We start from the raw sequence: 20,285 nt of genomic DNA, 5'->3' as shown, positions 1-20,285 counted from the left end.
ATGCTTCCCCTCCCTCTCAGAGACTCAGATTTGCTGTATTCAGAATAAAAGATTTGGTTTTTAAAGATACTTGCAGCTCAAACATTATTTGAATTATTAAGATCTCTTCTAGCTCTTCAATTCTATGATTTTATGATCCCTATCTTACAAGACCCAAGACATTTCTTTTGTGTTATTTTAAAAGCACTGTACAAGTGGTTTCGAGGTGTATTTTATGATTCAGTCATTTTTAAACGATGACAGAAATAAAATCTTGTAAACAGTGACACACCTCGTGTTAGATTTATTAAGCTTTCAGAAAACCTCAGCCAGAAGAGGGCTCAGAAGTACCCAACCATATCCATGCTGGTACGGGCACACTGGCCAATGATCACTGCTACCCTCTTTCCATTTCTTTACTGTTGACCTATAGGAAGTGGTATCTTTATGTTTCAAAATGAAATACGTATATAGCCAACTCAGTACAATATAAGCCAGAGTGGAAAGTGCAATAAACTGGTAATCAGTACACCTCTGATAAAAAATCCTCCAATGCCTTCCCTTTTCACTCAAAGCAGAAGTTAAAGGTTTAGTGCTTCCACTGCCCCCCTCCCCTCCACCCACCCAGTACCTTGATGTGAATGAGACACAGGCACCCTTTGCTCTGGGCAGAAGCAGACCCAAACTAGGATGCATGGCTAGGGGGGTGCCCGGGCTGGATTTCAGCCTCAGTTCACTGGCTTGGGTGGGGGCTGTCTACATTGCACAACTGTATACAGGGGTCTTGCAGAGCTCCTGTGATGACCTCCAAGGCTGTATATGACCTTCCTTGTCATTCATGGAGCTCCAGGCACCCTCCTGCTTCAGGCATTTGCACATGCGGCTTCTCCATCAGGAACATTCCTCAAGATATCCACCAGCTTGCTTCCTCACCTCCTTCAGGTCTCTACTCAAGTACCACCTGCTCAGTGAGGCTCAAGCCTGACCACTGTATCTAAAATTACAACCTACCCCTTCTCCTTGTCTCCTTTCCCTGCTTTATTTTGCTTCATATCAATCATCCAGCCTATTCACTGTATGCAGTATTTCACTTACCATGTTTGTCCGTCTCTCCATAACTAGAATGCAAGTTTCACAAGGACCTGGATTTTTTTTTTTTTTGCTTTGTTTTGTTTTATTTTGGTCTGTTGCTTTATCCTCAGAACCTGGAACAGTATCTGGTACATAGGAGGTACTCAGTACATAAGCTGCGTGAATGAATAACAGCACTTAATATATTGTATTGTGACGGTTGGTTTCTCGAGGGCAGACACCGTGCCTTACTCAACTTTGCCTGCCCTAACCTCCTTCACAGAATTGGCACACTCTACATGCTTAAACGCTTGCTGAAAAAATTGTGTGAAATAAGTCATACCTTTAACCAAAGCTTTCTTCTTCAGGGCTGAGACAATTGAACGAAACTGCGGGTGGGTTTTATCTCCCAGGGAAAGAGCGTAAGCAGCAATGGCCAGTGTAAAGGTGCTCTGGGTTGAGAGGGTATTTTCAAGCAGAAAGGTGTCAGCTTTAGTGATAGCCGTGTTGATTTTCTGGAAGCAAGAGCAGAGGTTACCTAAGTTTGTCAAGCCTCAACCTGTCAACTGATGGGAACCACCCCCGGGGGGGCACCATCCTGGGGCAGGCAAGGCGAAGGGTGGAAAGAAGACTGTCCTCATAGAAGTGGATGGTGTCTCACTGGAACAGATCCCTCTGGGAGAAGGAGCAGAGCCTAATCTCAGAAGGGGAAACATGCTCGTCCAAACCGGGTTAGGCTTTTTGCCCCTGGCAAAGGGCATCTCTGGAGATGTTTTCGCCTTTAGTTTCTGCTTCCCGCAGCAGATGCAGCCCCTGGGAAGGAGAAGCCAGGCCTAGACTTTCACCACTCCCCCTCGGCAGAGCTGGGACAGACTCACATTTTCAAACAGAGTTTTACTAAAGAAAACCATAAATAGCAGGAAAAGAACCAAAAGCTACCAAAGTGCTTTTTGATCCTAAGAATTCCTGGGAACATCGTCTCTATTACTTGGTCCCGACTTAAGTGCGTGAGGAGGAAGCCGGAGTGATGTCGTGGTCAGCTCTCCTGGCTCCTCCCGTCCCAGCTCCCCTGCCCCTCCCTCACGCACCAGTGGGTGTCAGCTTGTCCTCTAGGCCCCTGGGAACTTGTCCTTGTTGACTATTTTGCCTCGTTAAGTATAAATAACAATTCTCTTGGAAAAAACTACAAACATTATTTTGTTCTGTGGCTGAAACCCTATAACCCCCTTTGGGATTTTCCATGTCTGTTCTCTATGCTGGTTTGAAGGACATGTCTCATTCGCTTCCGATTTGTAAGCAGGCACGGTTGACCTCAGTGTGGGATGGTCTCTCCCCCGATCAGGGAAGCTCCTGCTCCCTTGGAGTCTTTCACATTGATCCACGCAGGCGAATCCTCTCCTCTCGCCCCACAACTTCCAAGCAAATGAAATGGCACAGCCCAAAGAAGCAGACAGGCTATCGTGTGTTCTCAGAGGTTCCACAATACGAGATGCCTTGGGTGTAGGGTAACAGTCACATCCGCATCAGAACATTACCAGAGATGCAGGCAGGAGGCAGAGGAGACACCGCCATTTTCCCATGTTAGCCAAAAGTTACTGGTTCTACTGTCAGCTGCACAGTTTGCTGGCCTGTGACACTGGACAACTGAATTCACCTTACCCAGGGTCTCTAATACCTATCATAATTCTGAAATCCTTTGACCCCGAAACTAAATTCATTTTCAAGGTGGCCCCTCCCACTAAATGGTTAGGAAACAGAGGATGGGTGTTGGAGAAAGGAAACTCTTACTTACCACCAGGGAGCATATATCAAAAGCCTTTCTAATTCCAATCACAGCAAAGGCTGTCAGATATAAGGTGTTCTCCCGGGCTTCGACAGGCAAGGTACCCTACAAGTAAGCAATGTTTTAAAAACAGAATGAAATGGCGTCCTCACAGTAAAATGACCTGGGTCTAATCTCCGTTTTGAGCCTAATCTTGCCCTCTCCCTTCATCATCAGTCCTGCAGGACTGCTTGCCATTTCTCAGCAAGATCTGGGTCTTTCTTACTTGCATATGTTCACGTGACTTTCTCCCCCTCATCTCCCCCCTCTGAAGCTCCGATTCGTACCTCTTCACCACAAACTCTCCCCCTCCTTCAAGACTCTGTGAGGGACACCTGGGTGGCTGGGTTGCTTGAGTGACCGACTTGAGCTCAGGTCATGATCTTGCGATTCATGGGTTTGAGCCCAGCGTTGGGCTCTGTGCTGACAGCTCAGAGCCTGGAGCCTGCTTCGGATTCTGTGTCTCCCTCTCTGCCCCTCCCCTGCTCACACTCTCTTTCTCTCTCTCTCTCTCTCTCTCTCTCTCTCTCTCAAAAATAAACATTAGAAAAATTTTAAAAACTATTTAAAAAAAAAAAAAGACCCTGTGAAAATGCCACCTCCTCTCTGCAGCACTATCCAGCCTCTGTTCTCCTATGCTATTTCCTCTTAGGGCAGTAACATTCCAATGTGATGCTTATAAGATCTTCCAAAGTGCTCTCTATTTACCTCTCCAGCGTTATTTCACGCCACTCACCCCCTAGCTCTCTCAGCCCCAGTTATTTGAGTGAACCTCCCTCCCTCTCCACCTCAAAATGCCAGGCACACTGTTTGCGTCAGATGGAACATTCTTCCTGCCTCCCTCCTACGTATTTCCCAGGGTCCTGGCCAAGTCATTTTCTTCAATTCCCCCACACCAGATTAGATCCCCTGCTTTCAGTGAAACTGTATTTCCCTTTTCTTAACATGCATCGCACACTTGAAATAACTCGTGTCTGACTTCTCTGCTAGATCATAAGCTTTATGGCCTCAGCGACCACATTAGTTTAGTTCACTGTTGTGTCTCTACCATGCAGCCCTTAGTTCCCATTCAGTAAGCGTTTCTCGTATGAATAAATGAACACACACAGTTATATGTAGATTAGTGTTGTAAGTATGTAGAGCCTACTTTCCTTACCAGTGTGTGAGCTTCTCTGTGGCGGGCCATCCTTCCCACACCTCCTCCCAGATTGTGCTCAAAACAGACCCTTGCCTGTATTAGGTGCTCAGTGAATGGTTGTCGCATAAATATGGATAGATGGATGGATGGATGGATGGATAGGTGGGCATCTTAAGTAAAACATTGTTGTAGTATTTTACTCTTCAAATTGCACCTGCATGGTGTCAGTTACCCTCCATTTCTTGTGGGAGTCCTAATCTGCTATTGGTGCAGCAAAGTACCATTATGAGCCCCATGTTAGCCAGGGAGGGATTGGGTTAGGGCAGGCAAAAAAATAAATTAATTAAATTAAATTAAAAAAAAAGGCTGTTGAATCTTAAAGAAACATTCTAAGGAGCAGAAGATACTGTAATGACATTTTGGAGAGATACTATAATTGCTTTGTAATTCAAGTTTATAAGTAGATTCTAACCTTAAACAACACTTTGTTGCAGTTTAACAGACTGACCCCAATCTCTCTTACTAACAGGATGTAAATAGAGTCTCACCTTTCATGACAACACCTTGCAGCCTTGACCTGTAAGAGGGCTCTGAACTTCACATACAGGTTCTCTACCAAGGGTGTGGGGACATATTAGTACATTTTGCCTGTTCTGAGATCTCTAGCACTTACACCCCATGAGCCACCAATGCCTGTTACACAAGATGATGTCAAAGACATCACTCATGTGACCTATACTGAATTTTCTGAACTTTCATATTCTTTGCTTGTACATGACAGGACTTTCTTAAAGGGTTACGTATGTTTCCTCTTCTTGAAACTCCTAAAATAGGATGAGAACAAAACTCAAACTTGTAAATTAAACTGTTGCTAATCTGTATACTTGGTTTCCTTACCTGTAATTTTATTGGTTGATAGCCCGAATTCTCCTTGAAAGATCCATTTTCTAGTTGACAATTCTCCACCAGCCACAATAAAGTATTACAAATTGAATTTTGGTTCTGTTCTATGTATTTATTTAATTGTCCAAGCACTCTTAAAGCAAAGGCTGTTAACCTTTAAGACAAAATCACATGACGAATATTTAGATGTTCAATCCCTATGGGCTCCCAATTTATAGTGTGTTTTAGTTAAGACAATATTTATTCTTTAAAAGAAAATAATATTTTTAATCATACAGTTCTGAAGTAAGTTGTCACCATTGCACAGAGGAAGAGAAGATTTTAGGAAGATCTCCAAAAGCATTCAGTCAACAAATGTGAACAGCACATCTTTGGTGATTGCAGTATTGTTGACCAGCACACAAACTAAAAAGTGGTGCCTGATGATTAAAAACAAAATTACTCTAAAGTTAAAGACAATAGTGGTGAAGCAAATAGTTTTGAGTCAGGGCATGGACACATGAACTTGAGACACTGAGGAGCAAAATCCTAAAACTCTAGATTGTAAAATGGGTAAAGCGGTCTAATCTAAAGTCTTGTCCAAAGCCTGAATTTTCCTCCCCAACATTCGTGGGAGTGTTTGCCTCGCTTCTCCTTGAGCCATGCCATTGATGCAGAACTCACCACCTCACAAGGAAGCTTGAACTGTCATGATTACTGAGGTGTTTTGGTTTTTTTGTTTTGTTTTGTTTTTGCTTTTTGAAGCAATGTCAGTCTTTACTAAGATCTCTCGAAGAATACGTAAGAGTATCTAATTCATAAGCCCACAACGCCTCTACTCCCTCCTCCCGCTCCCGTTCTCTCTCTCCGAGCTGCCAAGAGCTGCCCACTCTTCGGCCCCTCAGGTGCTTTTGAAAGTCAGCCCACTTGACTTTCACCCTCACTTAAGAAATTTATTTTCATTTTTCTTTCTACAAGGAATGATGCATTGTTCTACGTACTTTTTTTGTATCTTCCTTATATTTCTCAAAAAAATATTTTGAAAGTATTCAGGTACTGACCATTTTATTCTGTGTATATGTTTCTCTCAAGGAACTTGTAGAGTTGGGTCTGGGAAAGTACCCAAATATTTCTGTGTTTCTGGCTGAACTCAGGCTTGCCTAGAACTCTTGAGAGGTATTTACTGAGAGGTGTCTACTGAGAGGTTATTGTATCTTCTGGGGGGAAAGGGGATTTTCTGTTCTCCAGGCATTTAGTCCCCAGCTGCTGCTGTGCTGGTTTCCAGTCTCACCAACACCAACCCCTTGCATCCTGGTTGGTATCCTCCAGTCGGCATGTTCCAGGGGTCTATGTGTCTTTTAAAATGTGCCACCCACACATGGTTAGACCCACTTCTAAGGTACAATCCATGGGACTTGATCACTGATTGGATATAGAACAAAAAGGAAAGGGAAGATTCAAACTTTAGTATAGAGTATTGCTGCCCACATATTAAGGAAACAAAAACAAAAGAATGAATTTGGCATGGATTATGCTTGAAGGGCTTTGATTCCCAGATCCCTAGAAATATGGATCTGGAGCTTAGGAAAAAAGTTAGGCCTTGAGACATTAATTAGGGAATCACCTGTGTAGAAATTATGGAAATCATGGGTTAGGATGAGATTGCACAATGAGAAACTACAGAAAATAAGAGGGTCAAGAATGAAATCCTGGGGACTGTCAGTAGTTAAAAGGGCATAATATAAAAGTCAGTTATTCCAGATTGTAAAGTTCTTTTTTTAAAATTTTTTAATGTTTATTTATTTTTGAGAGAGAGAGGACAGAGTGTGAGCAGGGGAGGGGCAGAGAGGGAAGGAGACACAGAACTGGAAGCAGGCTCCAGGCTCCAAGCTGTCAGCACAGAACCCGTGAACCGTGAGATCATGGCCTGAGCAAAAGTTGGACACTCGACAGACTGAGCCACCCAGGCGCCCCGTAGATTGTCAGATCCTTAAAAGTGTTTCACACAGTTGAATCTACAAGGCACCTGGAACACCATGTTTTCATTAAATATTTCGTCAGCACATGATAGCATTTTTTGAAAGCAGATTGCCTGGTAGCCTTTCAATTAATTCCAATGGTCTTTCCTTCAAATCATCAGAAATAAGGAAGTTATCATGCTTCACTGAATAAGCACTTCGTGAGCACCTGCTATGTGTCAGGTATGTACCAGGCACGAGGAACACTTGGAACTGCCCATGTGGAGAGTACATTCTAGCGGCAAGATAGACTACACGTGAGATAAGTAAGAATGTTAATGACAAATTTTAAGGAGAAAAGGAAAGCTTGGGATGAAATGTTGGGATGAGAATGAGATTAGAATGATTAGCAGAGGCCTCACTGAGAAGGTGACTTTTGGTAAAGACCTGAGGGAGGTAAGGGAACTAGGCACTGATGCCTGGGGAGGAGCATCTCGGACAGAGGGAACAGTCAGTGCAAAGGCCCTAAAGTGGAAGCATCCCGCTAGGTTCAAGGAACATCGAAGAGGCCAGTAGGGCTTGCGTGGAATAAAAGAGAGAAGTGAGGGATGCAGTTGGAGAGGTGAGGCGAGGCCAGACCAGGTAGGGTAGTTCACAGTAAGAAGTCTGGTTTTTACCCAGGGTAAGTTGGGAAGCTCCTGAACCGTTTCGAGTGACGTGACCCAACTTATGTTTTAACAGGGTCACTCCAGCAGCTGTGTTCAGCATAGACAAAGAAGGGCAAGGGCTGAAGACAAAAGACAAGGGGAGGCTAGTGCAATAACCCAGGTAAGAAATGATATATTACTTGGTCATCAAAAAGAATGAAATCTTGCCATTTGCAACAACATGGATGGAACTAGAGTGTATCATGCTAAGCAAATTAAGTCAGTCAGAGAAGAGTAAATATTGTATGATTTCACTCATATGTGGAATTTAAGAAACACAACAGATGAACATAGGGGAAGGGAAGGAAAATTCAGATAAAAACAGAGAGGGAGGCAAACCATGAGAGACACTTGAATACAGAGAACAAACTGAGGGTTGTTGGAGGGGAGGTGGGTGAGGGGATGGGCATTAAGGAGGGCACTTGTTGGGATGAGCACTGGGGGTCGTACATAAGTGATGAATCACTAAATTCTACTCCTGAAACCATTATTACACTATATGTTAACTAACTTGGATTTAAATAAAGTTAGAAAAAGAAAGAAAGAAAGAAAGAAAGAAAGAAAGAAAGAAAGAAACAAACAAACAAACAAGAGTGGCTTGGACCAGGATGGTGTGATGGGGTTGGTGAGAAGCAGCCAACTTCAGGATATGTTTTGAAGGTACAGCCAAAAGTATTTGCTGGATCGGATGTGGCTTGTAAGAGAAAGAGGGCAATGAAAAATTACTAGACTTTTAGCCTGAGCAACTGGATGAATGGACTTTCCATTAAGACCGTTATTCTTTAGTTAGTTAGGCAACCATTTTATGAAAATGCAAATCAAAACCTTTATACTCACCAAGTGCTAGCACTGCCACCCTTCCACATGCTGTAAGAAGAGTCAGCATTTCTGTAGGACATGATGCTCACCATCCCTACGAGGCACCAGAGAAAGAACACAGTACTTCACTGACCTCTATCTCTACTCACAGAGTGCTTTATTAGCTCCTGGGAATGGTAAACTTCCTTCGGTGTTGGGCAGCACGCATGTGCTCTGTGGCCAACGTTAAATTTCTCAAAAGAAGTATGTGAACTGCTTGAATTGGGAATTATCAAGTAGAACATTCTGAGCTCATTCAAGAAGTAAGGAAGTGCTCTGTAGAGGTTGGAAGGCAGACGTCTTGTCTCTCATCCAGGCATTTTGGTAAGTTAAGCCAAAATGCTACAGAAAATAGTGTTTATTTATGTAGTTGCATCTACCTCACGATTCTCTTTTTGTAGAAATGCTTTTACAATTATGTGTTTGTATAATTCATAAAATTATATATTGGTTTAATGGCACCATTGGTTTAAGAACCACAAGATCTTTAGGTATAATGTGTAAAATGGATTTTTTTTTTACCTTCTTTTAATTTTTTCCTCAGGTTCTGGTTTTGAATAAGTGAATTAGTAGAAAAAATGTCCCAATTTTTTCCTGCTTCCAGGTAGTGAAAAACATAGAATACTGGGACAATGCTCATCAGTTCTGCTTCTGCATTCCCCTTGGGGAGGTGGGTAAGAATGTCAATGCCTTCCTGACTCAGAACTGTAGACATGACCTCTCCTATAAGCAGTCCTGTAATAGACAAACAAACAAAAACTCAAGGTAGACGAAATCAATTGCTATCAACTTCTGAGTAATGGTATATTTTAAACAGAGAGCAGACTTGGGGTGTCTGGGTGGCTCAGTAGGTTAAGCGTCCAACTTCGGCTCAGGTCATGATTTCATGATTCATGAATTTGAGCCCCATGTCGAGCTCTGTGCTGACAGTTCAGAGCCTAGAGCCTGCTTTAGGATCTGTGTCTCCCTCTCTCTTTCTCTCCCCCTCCCCGCCCCCCACACTCTGTCTCTCTCTCTCTCTCAAAAATAAACACTAAAATTAAAAAAAAATTTTTTTTAAATACAGAGAAGAGCAACTCTCTCTGTTCTTTCCTTTTTATCTAAGCAATTGAATTCCTTCTTAGCTGGGGAGAGACAAAAAAGATCTGGTCAGGAATATGGATTTAAAAGAAACACTAAGGAGCACCTGGGTGGCTCAGGTGATTGAGCGTCCGACTCTTGATTTTGTCTCAGGTCATGATCCCAGGGTCATGGGATTGAGCCCCACCTGGGGCTCTGCACTGAACATAGAGCCTGCTTAAGATTCTCTCTCTGCCCCTCCCCTGCTCTCTCTTTAAAATAAAATACATTAAAAAAATTAAAACAAAAAAGAAAGAAACATGAAGAATAGCCTTAAAAATAACCACTCAAATATGGTGGTAAGATGGTATAATGTAGTGGGCAGATTACTGCATAGAGGACATGGAAAATTAGTTGTCGTTCAACCTGATAGCTTTAGACATTGTAGACCCTATTAATCAATTGCTCCCACAAAGGAAGGCAAAAGCCCGGACTGTGAGGGCTTTGTCCATAACTCACCATGCAATGTTGGGCAAACCAGTATTTACACATCCAATAGGATCACACATGATTAGACAAGTTGTTCCCTGGGGTGCCTGGGTAGCTCAGTCTGTTAAACATCTGACTTTTTTTTTTCTTTTAATGTTTATTTATTTTTGAGATAAATAGAGAGAAAGACAGACATACAGACAGACAGAATCCAAAGCAGGCTCTAGGCTCTGAGCTGTCAGCACAGAGCCCGATGCGGGGCTTGAACTCATGTACTACAAGATCATGACCTGAGCCGAAGTTGGAAGCTTAACCAACTGAGCCACCCATGTGCCCCTAAACATCTGACTCTTGATTTCAGCTCAGGTCATGACCTCAAGTTTTGAGAGATTGAGCCCTGTGTCGGTGCTGATAGTGTGGAGCCTGCTTGGGATTCTCTCTCTCTCTCTCTCTCTCTCTCTCTCTCTCTCTCTGCCCTTCCCACCCTCACACTCACTTGCATGCTCTCTCTCTCTCAAAATAAATAAACTTAAAAGTTTTCGCCAGTACTAACATTCTGTGAGTCCAGAGCTCTTTCTGAGCTAAAATGTAGTCAGGACATTCTATTATTTTAATGATATGTTATTGACTTATAAAGGGTAGGGACGAGGGAAAGCCCACCAAAGCTTCCCCTTCCGCCAATGTACCAGAAGGAAGAGAACCCCTATGGGACTGATGTTGTGTTTCAGTAGAGCAGTGCACCCCTGGTGAGGCCACGTGTATGTCGTAGAGCCTTGTCTGGTGCAAGAGTGGTCGCTAAGATCATGGAAAGTTTTAGAGAAGTCTTTGGGTCAATGACAGCCCCCCACCCTCCATCATGGGAGCATGAACCTCTATTTAAATCAGGCCAGTGGAAGAAGACGGTTGGAAAAGTGGTTGGAGGTTTGAAGGTGGAAGGGGTAGAGATGGGTTTGTATATGCTGCTGAGGAGAGAGGAGGAGAAACAGAATAATCACGAGGATATTTGATTGTAGTGCGAAGCATAAAGTGAAATGAGAAATGAAAATGGCATATGTCAATTTACCTTTTACGCTCACGATCCTTTTGACTTTTGTTTTGGGGACCAAATCTAACGGTATCCTGTATGGGAACTCTTTTCGTCTACTAACGACACCTGAAAATTAAAAAAAAAAAAAAATTAGATTGGGGTGGTTGGGCGGATCAGCAAGTTAAGCTCTTGATTTTGGCTTGGTTTGTGATCCCATGGTTCATGACATTGAGTTCTGCATTGGGCTCTCTCTCTGCCCCTCCCTCCCTCTCTCTCTCAAAATAAATAAATAAACATTTTAAAAAATTATTGGATTTACACAGAATTCTTGAGGGAGCACCAGTAGCAGATTATTTATAATATACCAGCTTCCAAGGAATTGTTTTAAAAGACTCTTTTATAATAACATTAAAATCTAAAAAGGAAATTAAAAATAATCAAGGATTTTTATCAAACCCTAGGCTTATATAATCTCTTTAAATAGAGCATTCAATTTAACTGTAAGCTTCCTGGTCATTACAAGATAGGAAATAAATAGGATATATAAATTTTATCCACCAGAAAAAAGGAGCATGCCGTTTTGTCCAAAGAGAGAAAATTATTCTCAGAACTGAAAGCTAAAAATAACTAAAGTAATTCCTTAGTCAAGGGTACATGAGATTATCTCCTTTGGAAACATGCCCTGAAATTCTTTCCAATCTCGCTTGATTTAACTTAGACACTTTTGCTCTATGCGCAATAACAGAGTTTTAGCATACCTGTATCAGAGCATTTTTCTACTTTAATCGTTGGTTTATTTCACAAAAATGACATTTATCATTCTATTGGTAGAACAAGCACTCTGCTGAGCTCTTAAATGCATTGTTATACTGGATCTTACAACAATCCTGTATGCCAAGTCTATTGTCATTATTTTTATTTTATAGATGAGGAAACTGAGGTTTGGAAAGCAACTTGCTCAAGGTCACAGAGCTGTGCAGATGGGGCTTGGATCTGAGCTCAGGAAGTGTTACTGCAGAGCCCACAGCAGTCACCACAAAGAGACCCCCCCCCCCCCACACACACACACTATTGTCTTGCCAAGAAAGCTCTGAGGGCAGGAACCATCTCTTATTAAATGTTGTAATCCCAGCATTTAGCACAGTCCCTGGCACAGGGCAGATGTTAACAGAAAATAGTGACATTTTGCCATTCAATGGACAAGCCAGAGGACTTTGCAGAAGAGACAGGAATGTTCCTCAGGTAACTTCTTTCTTCACTAACCTTCAATAAATGCTGAGGATATAATATTGAAATAAAACTCAGTGAAGACATTTAAGAGGTTTGCGGTGTGGTTGAAAGAGCATGGGGTTCAGAAGGAGCTCACTCTATACGTGACACAGGGCAGGACACTTCAGCTTTCTATGCCTCACTGTGCTCCTCAGTTCAACAGAGGCAATAACATTTTCCTCCAAGGGTTTTTATGAGGGTGAAAGTAATACAGACAAAGAGCCTGGCAAACAGTTCATGCTCAATACATTGTACTTAATGACAGTAGGCTCTCTGAAATTATCTAAATTCGATCCCCCACTATTTTTCCACTGATGCCCACCCTTGACTATCTCAATTCTCATTAGCAACTGTGCTCCCAGATGGAAAAGGTACAGAAGAGAAAACTAAAACTAAGAGAAGTAAATTTTACTCTTTGTCAGAAAGCATGATAGAAGACTCATCAAGACATCACAAAAGAAGCTGGATGTCAGAGGTGGGGCCCCTGGGAGGCATAGTCGGTTAAGCATCCTACTTCAGCTCGGGTAGTGATCACAGTTCCTGAGTTCGAGCCCTGCGTCAGGCTCTGTGCTGACAGCTCAGAGCCTGGAGCTGCTTTGGATTCTGTGTCTCCCTTTCTCTCTGCACCTCCCCCACTTGTGCTCTGTCTCTCAAAACTAAATAAACATTAGAAAAATTGTAAAAAAAAAAAAAAAAAAAAGGTAGATGCCAGAGAGATTAAAACATTTACAAGTTAAATCTATAAAACCAATAGTATACAACATTATCTTTGTGAACTAAGGGTGGGGAAAGACTTCTTAAAGATTACCCCCCAAATATATAACAGCCTTAAGGTAAAATTATAATGAATTTGACCGTATCAGAGTAAAGGATTCCTGTTAAAATTATTGCTCAAAAAAGTACACCAGAGACAAAAATCTTAGTATACGTGCTACCAAAGCAAGCACATCAGAGACAAAAATCAATAGACAAGAAAACCCAAATGGCAAATAGGAAATAGGGCAAAAGATAAGAATAGGTAATTCACAGAATAGGAAGCGCAAATGGCCCATAAACATATGGAGAAAGGTTAAAAATCATTTGTAATCAGAAGACTCCACATTAAAACAACGAGATACTGTATGCCCAAGAGGCACATTTTATAGATGCAGGTAATAATACCAAGGGTTGGTAAGGATGTAGGCAGATGACAAGCTTTATGCAATGCTGGTGGATCTGAAAGCAGCACAGTGGTTCTGAAGACCAATATGACAGCTGTAAATAATATTCAGGATATGTATGCCCTTTGACCCAGGGGTCACACTTCTGGATATACAGTCCAGCTAAAGGCTGATGCGGATTTGTAAAGGGAGACGTGTAAGGATGTTCAGCATGGTTTATGGTGGTGGAAAATCTGTCTCTAAGAAAAACTGTGGTGGAATAGACTCTGAGACACTATGTAAGAAGCAGTGACTATTTCTTTAAAAGAGAGTGTTGCGTTTACAAACTGGCGACATAGAATAGGATGCAGACGAGGATTTGAGTGCATGTCAGGAAGAGAATGGAACTAAGAGTAGGGGTCAGCAATGCAGGGAGAAAACACGAGAGGGGCCTGCCCTGACCTCCAACGATGTGGTGTGCCAGGAAGAGAGGAGGGCGAGACGGGCCCCCTGCAGCCGAGGGAAGAAAGGATTTGGAGGCAAAGGGCTCGTTGGGGAGAGAAAGCAGGAAGTCAAGATGAGGGCTTGTGGGACTGAGTTTCCAAATTTAGTTCTCATTTTAAGCTGATGTCATGCAATTTTAATTACTTTACAATTTGCTCTGACAGTTCCTTCTCCCTCACTGACATATAGTTTTTCAAATTTTCAGTGATGTTATTGTCCATTTACTTTTCCAAATACATCTTAGCCTTTTTTTTTAATGGAATTTTAGGGGCATCTGGGTGGCTCAGTCGGTTAAGCGTCAGACTTCGGCCCAGGTCATGATCTCAAGGTTTGTGAGTTGGAGTTCTGCCTCTGTCAGCGCAGAGCCTGCTTGGGATTTTCTTTCTCTTTCTCTCTGCCCCTCCCCAGCTCACACTCTCTCTCTTTCTCTCTCAAAAATAAATAAATAAATAAATAAATAAATAAATAAATAAATAAACAAACAAACACTTAAAAAATGGAATTCTATAAAGTATCATACTGGTATAGAAATTCCAATATATAAATATTGGAAGTATTTAATAAAATCTCCAAACTCAACTGGACAGAATTACTTGTCATCTTTACCCTATTTAGCTCTCCAGAAAGTAACAAAGCTGCTTAAATCTAAATTGTCTCAAACAATAAGGGAAAAAATCAGATGGCAAGATTGGAAAGAGACATAGACATATTATTTATTTGATCAAGATTTTTGATGGAGAGATTTATCTCCAGATAAAAGATCAATCCCATCTTGTGGCCCTGATGTCCACGCCTGGGATGTGTAAGACAGGGCCATTTTGGGCACAGGAGGCATTAAAGGTACAAAGGAAGGAAAGCCAAAGGACCCAGTGGCTCTGAGGGTTGATTTAACTGCATGAGGCCCCAAACCTCAGGATTTGTAATATCTCTACCCACAGATCCTTCACAATGGACAGGCTGGAAGAAGGTCTGTGGGAAGATAAAATTAAAGAAAAAAGTTAGCATATGCATGTAGGATGAATTTTTCTTTTTGTTACTCTGTTGAAGTCATCCTTAGTATGCTTATGATTCTCAGCTGATTTAAATGTAAACGTCTGAATTCTTTGCTTTCTCAGAGGAAATGGCTTTCTTGATGTGTAAGTAAACTTTTTTTCTCATTGCTATATGACTGAAAGAAAAGGAAAATGATTCGATGCAATAATAAGGTAAATTTTAACCATTTACTAAGGACTATGGAAGGCTGTCTTCTTTGTTGTTGAAAAGAATTGTTAGTTGAACACATTCTAAATTTCATATATATATATTATAAATATAAGTATTTATATTTACATATTTATTTCATGTATGTATATACTTAGGCCTTGATTAGATGCTCAAATGTTTGCAAAATTCTAACTGTGAGAAGATTCAGAATATCTTTATTGATGGGTAAAATCAGGGAAGCAGGAACGAGGAATGGGTTAGTTAAGTGATTAATCAGCATTTTTGTGTTTTCAAATCATGCATGTTAAATTAGTACATAGATGACTTTTTCTTAGGTGTTCTTTGGATTGATAGCTCTATAAGAAAGTATTGTAAATTATTATTGTGATAGATACAAAATGACTAATATATAAGAGAAATCATGCAATTATTACTATTTCAATGCTTTGCACTAAAACTAATGGAATTATTTTTCTTTGTTCTAAACACGTTCAGATTACAGTATAACACATGCTATCAAGAATGTCAATGAACTAAGAAGTGGTATTTCTGATCCCATACAATTAACATTAAAAAAATTTTTTTAATGTTTATTTTTGAGAGACAGAGTGCAGGCAGGAGAGGGGCAGAGAGAGAGGGAGACACAGAATCTGAAGCAGGCTCCAGGCTCTGCACTACCAGCACAGAGCCCGACTTGGGGCTCGAACTCACAAATTGTGAGATGGTGAGATCGTGACCTGAGCTGAAGTCGGTTGCTCAACCAACTGAGCCACCCAGGCACCCCCAGACAATTAACATTTTAAAAAACAGTGTTTCAGGTTACCTATACACTTGAATTTCTAGGGCAAAAGATAACATATAAAATACAAAATCATTTTGCCTACCATAAATACCCCTTGGGTCCAGAGTAACACCAGCATAACTTTCCTTTTTGACACCTTCTGGCTAAAAAGGCAGAAAACATTCAGTCAAGAATATAATTAAACTTAACTCCCTCAGTTAACTTGTTCCTCATTTAACTGTAACTTAATTTGTTCACTGGATTTTGGATGCCCCCTTCAAATGACAAAAGAACATAATTAAATTTATATGACCTGAATTCTTGGATCAACTTGACCACTTTCTGATTGAAAAATCATTTTTTTAAAGGTCAGATATGTTTAGATATTTACATTCATACCTGCAAGGATAAGATTTTCTGGCTATTTTCATAATAGAGCAAATACTTAAATAGAAGTTATTATAAGCCAGGTAATTGATCTAAGTGCTTTGTATGTATTAGCTCATTTAACCTCAAAAAATACTCTATGAAGTAGATGATATTATTACTCCCATTTGATAGATGAGGAAAATGACACATAGAGAAATCAAGAAACTTATCCAATGTCACACCGCTTGTAAGCAGTGGAGCCAGGATTCAAACCCAGAGAGCCTGTCTTCAGAGTCTGTGCATGGAAACACCATGCAAGGATGCATAGAGCATGCCTTGGACAAAATAGGTCAGTACATGTTTACTGAAGTGATTTCATGGCTTAAAACAGAAATCAGAGAATGAAGACCCAAGAAGGCCCAGTTCTGTCATTAACTAGCCATGTGACTCTTGGTGAGAATCTTAATCTTAGTAAAATAACATGAAAACACTCAACAGACTATGTGGGTAAATAGTACTTTAATAAATGATAGTTTTCTTTTTTACCCTGTTTACTCATTTGTAAATGGAAAATTTCTGTAGACTATAAATCCTAAACTGTAAATGCATGGGCTGTATCTTATCTACTGTTATATCTCCAATACCTGGCATAATGTCTGGCACATAGATTTTAAGACCTTCTGAATGTGCTAGGGGGAAAAAGCTTGAAAGGCTAGATACCAAATTGTTAAAGCTGTATATCTCTGGGTGTGGGAGTTATCAGTGATTTAATTTTCTTCTCTGTGGTTTTTCAGTATTCTATATTTTCTACAATAAGCAAGTATCATTGTTTTATTTAAATTTTAAAACACTATGTCAGACTTAAGGAAAAGTTATGATAATAGTAAAAAAAAAATCTGAGATAACCTCCCCCCCAGTTTCCCACAAATGTTACCATTTTATTACATTTACATTATTCTTCTCTGTGTTCTTTCTGAACCACTTAGCGATAAGTTGCTGACATTTTTTTCAGACTGAAAAAAGTTGGGTTTTTTTGTTGTTATTGTTCTTTTCCTTTCTTTTTAAAAATTTTAATTCCAGTGTAATCAACATACATCATTATATTAGTTCCAGGTGTACAATATAGTGATTCAACAATTCTATACATTACTCAGTGCTCATCACGGTTAAGTGTACTCTTAATTCCCTTTCTATGAATTCCCTTTCTATGTTTTTAAAAAGAATCCAAAAAAGCATATTTTTCTTACCACCACTCGTAGTGTTTTTACTAAGATTTCTTTTCCAAGTGAAGTCTCCAGTGAAAAGTTGATGTTGTGGAGGCCGATTTCCAGGGGAAGCACGCTGAAGGTCACCAAATGACTGGAGGAACCTTCTACTCTCTGGGACAGACATTTGGAGGGATTTATGCCCTGGTGGCCAATGGCTTGGCTTCCGGATGTACAGATTCCCTCCACGGTAGACATTTTAACACAGAACTGAAATATCACCAGTAAACAGTTACAGTAAAACACTTTATGATAAGGAAAGTATGCCTGGACCATGTTTGTCTGGATACAAACTCTCCCTGATATTTTTACAGTGTTAAATAATCCCTTAGATTCTAGGCAGAGGAGAAATGTGTATCAAAATCCTTATACAATTTAAACTAAATCCTCAAGCAATTACTTGACACTTGGGGTCTTATGATCATAGAATTTAAATATGTTTCAATGTCAGCGGCACCTGGGTGGCTCAGTTGGTTAATCTTAGTTTTGGCTTGGGTCTTGATCTCATGGCTCATGAGTTCTAGCCCCCATTGGGCTCCATGCTGACAGTGTGGAGCCTGCTTGGGATTGTCTCTCTCTCCCTCTCTCTGCTCCCCCACAGCTTGTGCTCACTGTCTCTCTTTCTCTGCCTCTGCCCCTACCCTGCTCATGCTCTCTCTCCCTCAAAATAAATAAATAAACTTAAAAAAATATTTTGATTTCAGATATCTACTTTTTTTGCATCATAGTATGAGGGTGATCAATAGAAAACATTCAAGCATAGCATATACAACATTAGGAGAGTGAAATGGAAATATGTATTCACAGAGGAATTGGTATTTAATCTGTTGGTAATTACAGTTTATTTGGGTATATTAAAATGGAATTTTATGGCATTTAGATTCTGCTATATACATTTAGAAATTTGATATAACCATTTCATTAAAATATTAATATTTAAATATTCCAAAAGTTATAGATTAGCATATTTTTTGAACTTATGATAAAAAATTTTAGAAGCTAATTCAAAATATGGCAATGGGGTACATAGCTTTCCCCTCAGCATTTAGAGAGCATGTAAGCAAAATTTTTGGAAACCGCTGAGAATGAAATTAGAGCTTTTTAAAAAATATAGTTATTATGTGGATGGAACTGGAGGGTATCATGCTAAGCAAAATTAGTCAGAGAAAGACAAATATATGACTTCACTCATATGAGGAATTTAAAATACAAAACAGATGAATATAAGAGAAAGGAAACAAAAATGATATAAAAACAGGGAAGGGGACAAAACATAAAAGACTCTTAAATATAGAGAACAAACAGGGTTACTGGAGGGGTTTGGGGAGGGGGGAGGGGCTAAATGGGTAAGGGGCATTCAGGAATCTACTCCTGAAATCATTGTTGCACTATATGCTAACTAAGTTGGATGTAAATTAAATAATACATAAATTTAAAAAAATAAATAAAAACTATAGCTAGATTTTTGGATACACTGAGTTCCCATATAAAGTTTTGTGACTGTGATTTTCAAATGAAATCAGTCACCCTATTGCATAATTCTCTATTTAGCTGTGTGCGGCAAAAAGAAGAGAAATGGTGGGTCCAACCATGGTTGGAGTTTTTCAGGGAGTGTACCCAGGAGTGAGAGAGAATTAAGGGCATTAACATGACTTTAACTAGTGTGGTTTATTATTATAGTGGTAGTTTATGGATTCTAACCTGAACAAGGAGCGAAGTAAAGACAGCAGAGGGCTAATGGATAACAGAGGAGTGACGAAGTCAAGGGATTGGAGGTTTCAGTGATGTGCAGACCTGTAGCTACAAAGTAACGGTGCGATGTCTGAAATAACTTTCAGAGGGGACCCGGACATCTACAAAGCAAAGATGAGCATGACTGGTAAAGACAGAGAGAAGGAAAGGGCTGTTAGATGCAAGACGATGAAGAAACTCAGAATCCAGGGACATAAATGAACTGCCTGTGAAGCCCTTTCTCTGAGCCTCCACAGTATACTGATTATCTTACAGGCTTGTATTCTTCTTTAAATTGGAGTTATAAGAATACGTGTCTTAAGTCTGCCTTTCTTCATCCCTTCACTGAGCTGAATTTTTGTGTTTTGTGTGTGTATGTGATCATTCCATGAATAGAATTCATATAAAATCAGAGAATTCTTCCTTTTTCCATTTATCTGAACATACCATAAATACCTACTCACCTGCATACCAGACATTCTATAGTTGTAAACAGTTCCTTTCAACTGGATCTGCTCCCCTCGCACAACAGAATATGGTATATTCATTTCCAGGAAGACATCTTTGAACACCTGTGCCTTGAGAGTATCAGCAACACATATACCTTCGGTCCAAAGGGAAAGCAAAGTAGAGGCATATTAAGGAATTCCTATTAATGCCTTGTTAGTACTACTACACCTAAGAATTGCTTTCCTTCAAGGAAAAAGGAATACTGTATCATATTTTTCTGTGTTCTGTCATGTCCTTGAATTTTCCACTCATTGATCTTTATTTCAATAATTGTTGGTATTAACAGAAAACTTCATTTCTCCAACAAATATTTAATTCTATTTAAGGCATGAGAATGTTTATCAACTGAAGTACCAAATCTCTTTTTGGATATGCATTATTGGCTCTATTTAATGGGTATAAAATTTTGATTGTGGAAACCACGATTTTAAAGAAATAAAAAATACAAACAGATGAAACCAACCCTGAAGTGATTTATAAAGTACCTCCACTAAATCACCACAAAGGGGAATTAGCCCAAGGGA

The 20,285-nt window shown here is 40.2% G+C and overlaps 1 protein-coding gene across 1 annotated transcript in view; it reads right to left on the bottom strand.

Annotated features, from left to right (window-relative positions):
• The window catches only part of LOC131491415 (complement C5-like), a 90,270-nt gene that overhangs the window by 28,694 nt on the left and 41,291 nt on the right, over positions 1 to 20,285 (bottom strand). The window contains exons 20-28 of the mRNA XM_058694331.1: positions 19,716 to 19,855; positions 17,503 to 17,730; positions 15,990 to 16,050; positions 11,027 to 11,116; positions 8,938 to 9,150; positions 8,395 to 8,470; positions 4,908 to 5,067; positions 2,843 to 2,938; positions 1,394 to 1,565 (exon numbers count right to left, since the gene is read on the bottom strand). Coding sequence (XP_058550314.1) covers positions 1,394 to 1,565; positions 2,843 to 2,938; positions 4,908 to 5,067; positions 8,395 to 8,470; positions 8,938 to 9,150; positions 11,027 to 11,116; positions 15,990 to 16,050; positions 17,503 to 17,730; positions 19,716 to 19,855 — 1,236 coding nt within the window. The remainder of the gene's footprint in view (positions 1 to 1,393; positions 1,566 to 2,842; positions 2,939 to 4,907; positions 5,068 to 8,394; positions 8,471 to 8,937; positions 9,151 to 11,026; positions 11,117 to 15,989; positions 16,051 to 17,502; positions 17,731 to 19,715; positions 19,856 to 20,285) is intronic.

The sequence above is a fragment of the Neofelis nebulosa genome, chromosome 12 (assembly GCF_028018385.1).
Source record: "Neofelis nebulosa isolate mNeoNeb1 chromosome 12, mNeoNeb1.pri, whole genome shotgun sequence".
Classification (NCBI taxonomy): domain Eukaryota; kingdom Metazoa; phylum Chordata; class Mammalia; order Carnivora; family Felidae; genus Neofelis; species Neofelis nebulosa.
This window is presented reverse-complemented; position numbering and strand designations above follow the sequence as displayed.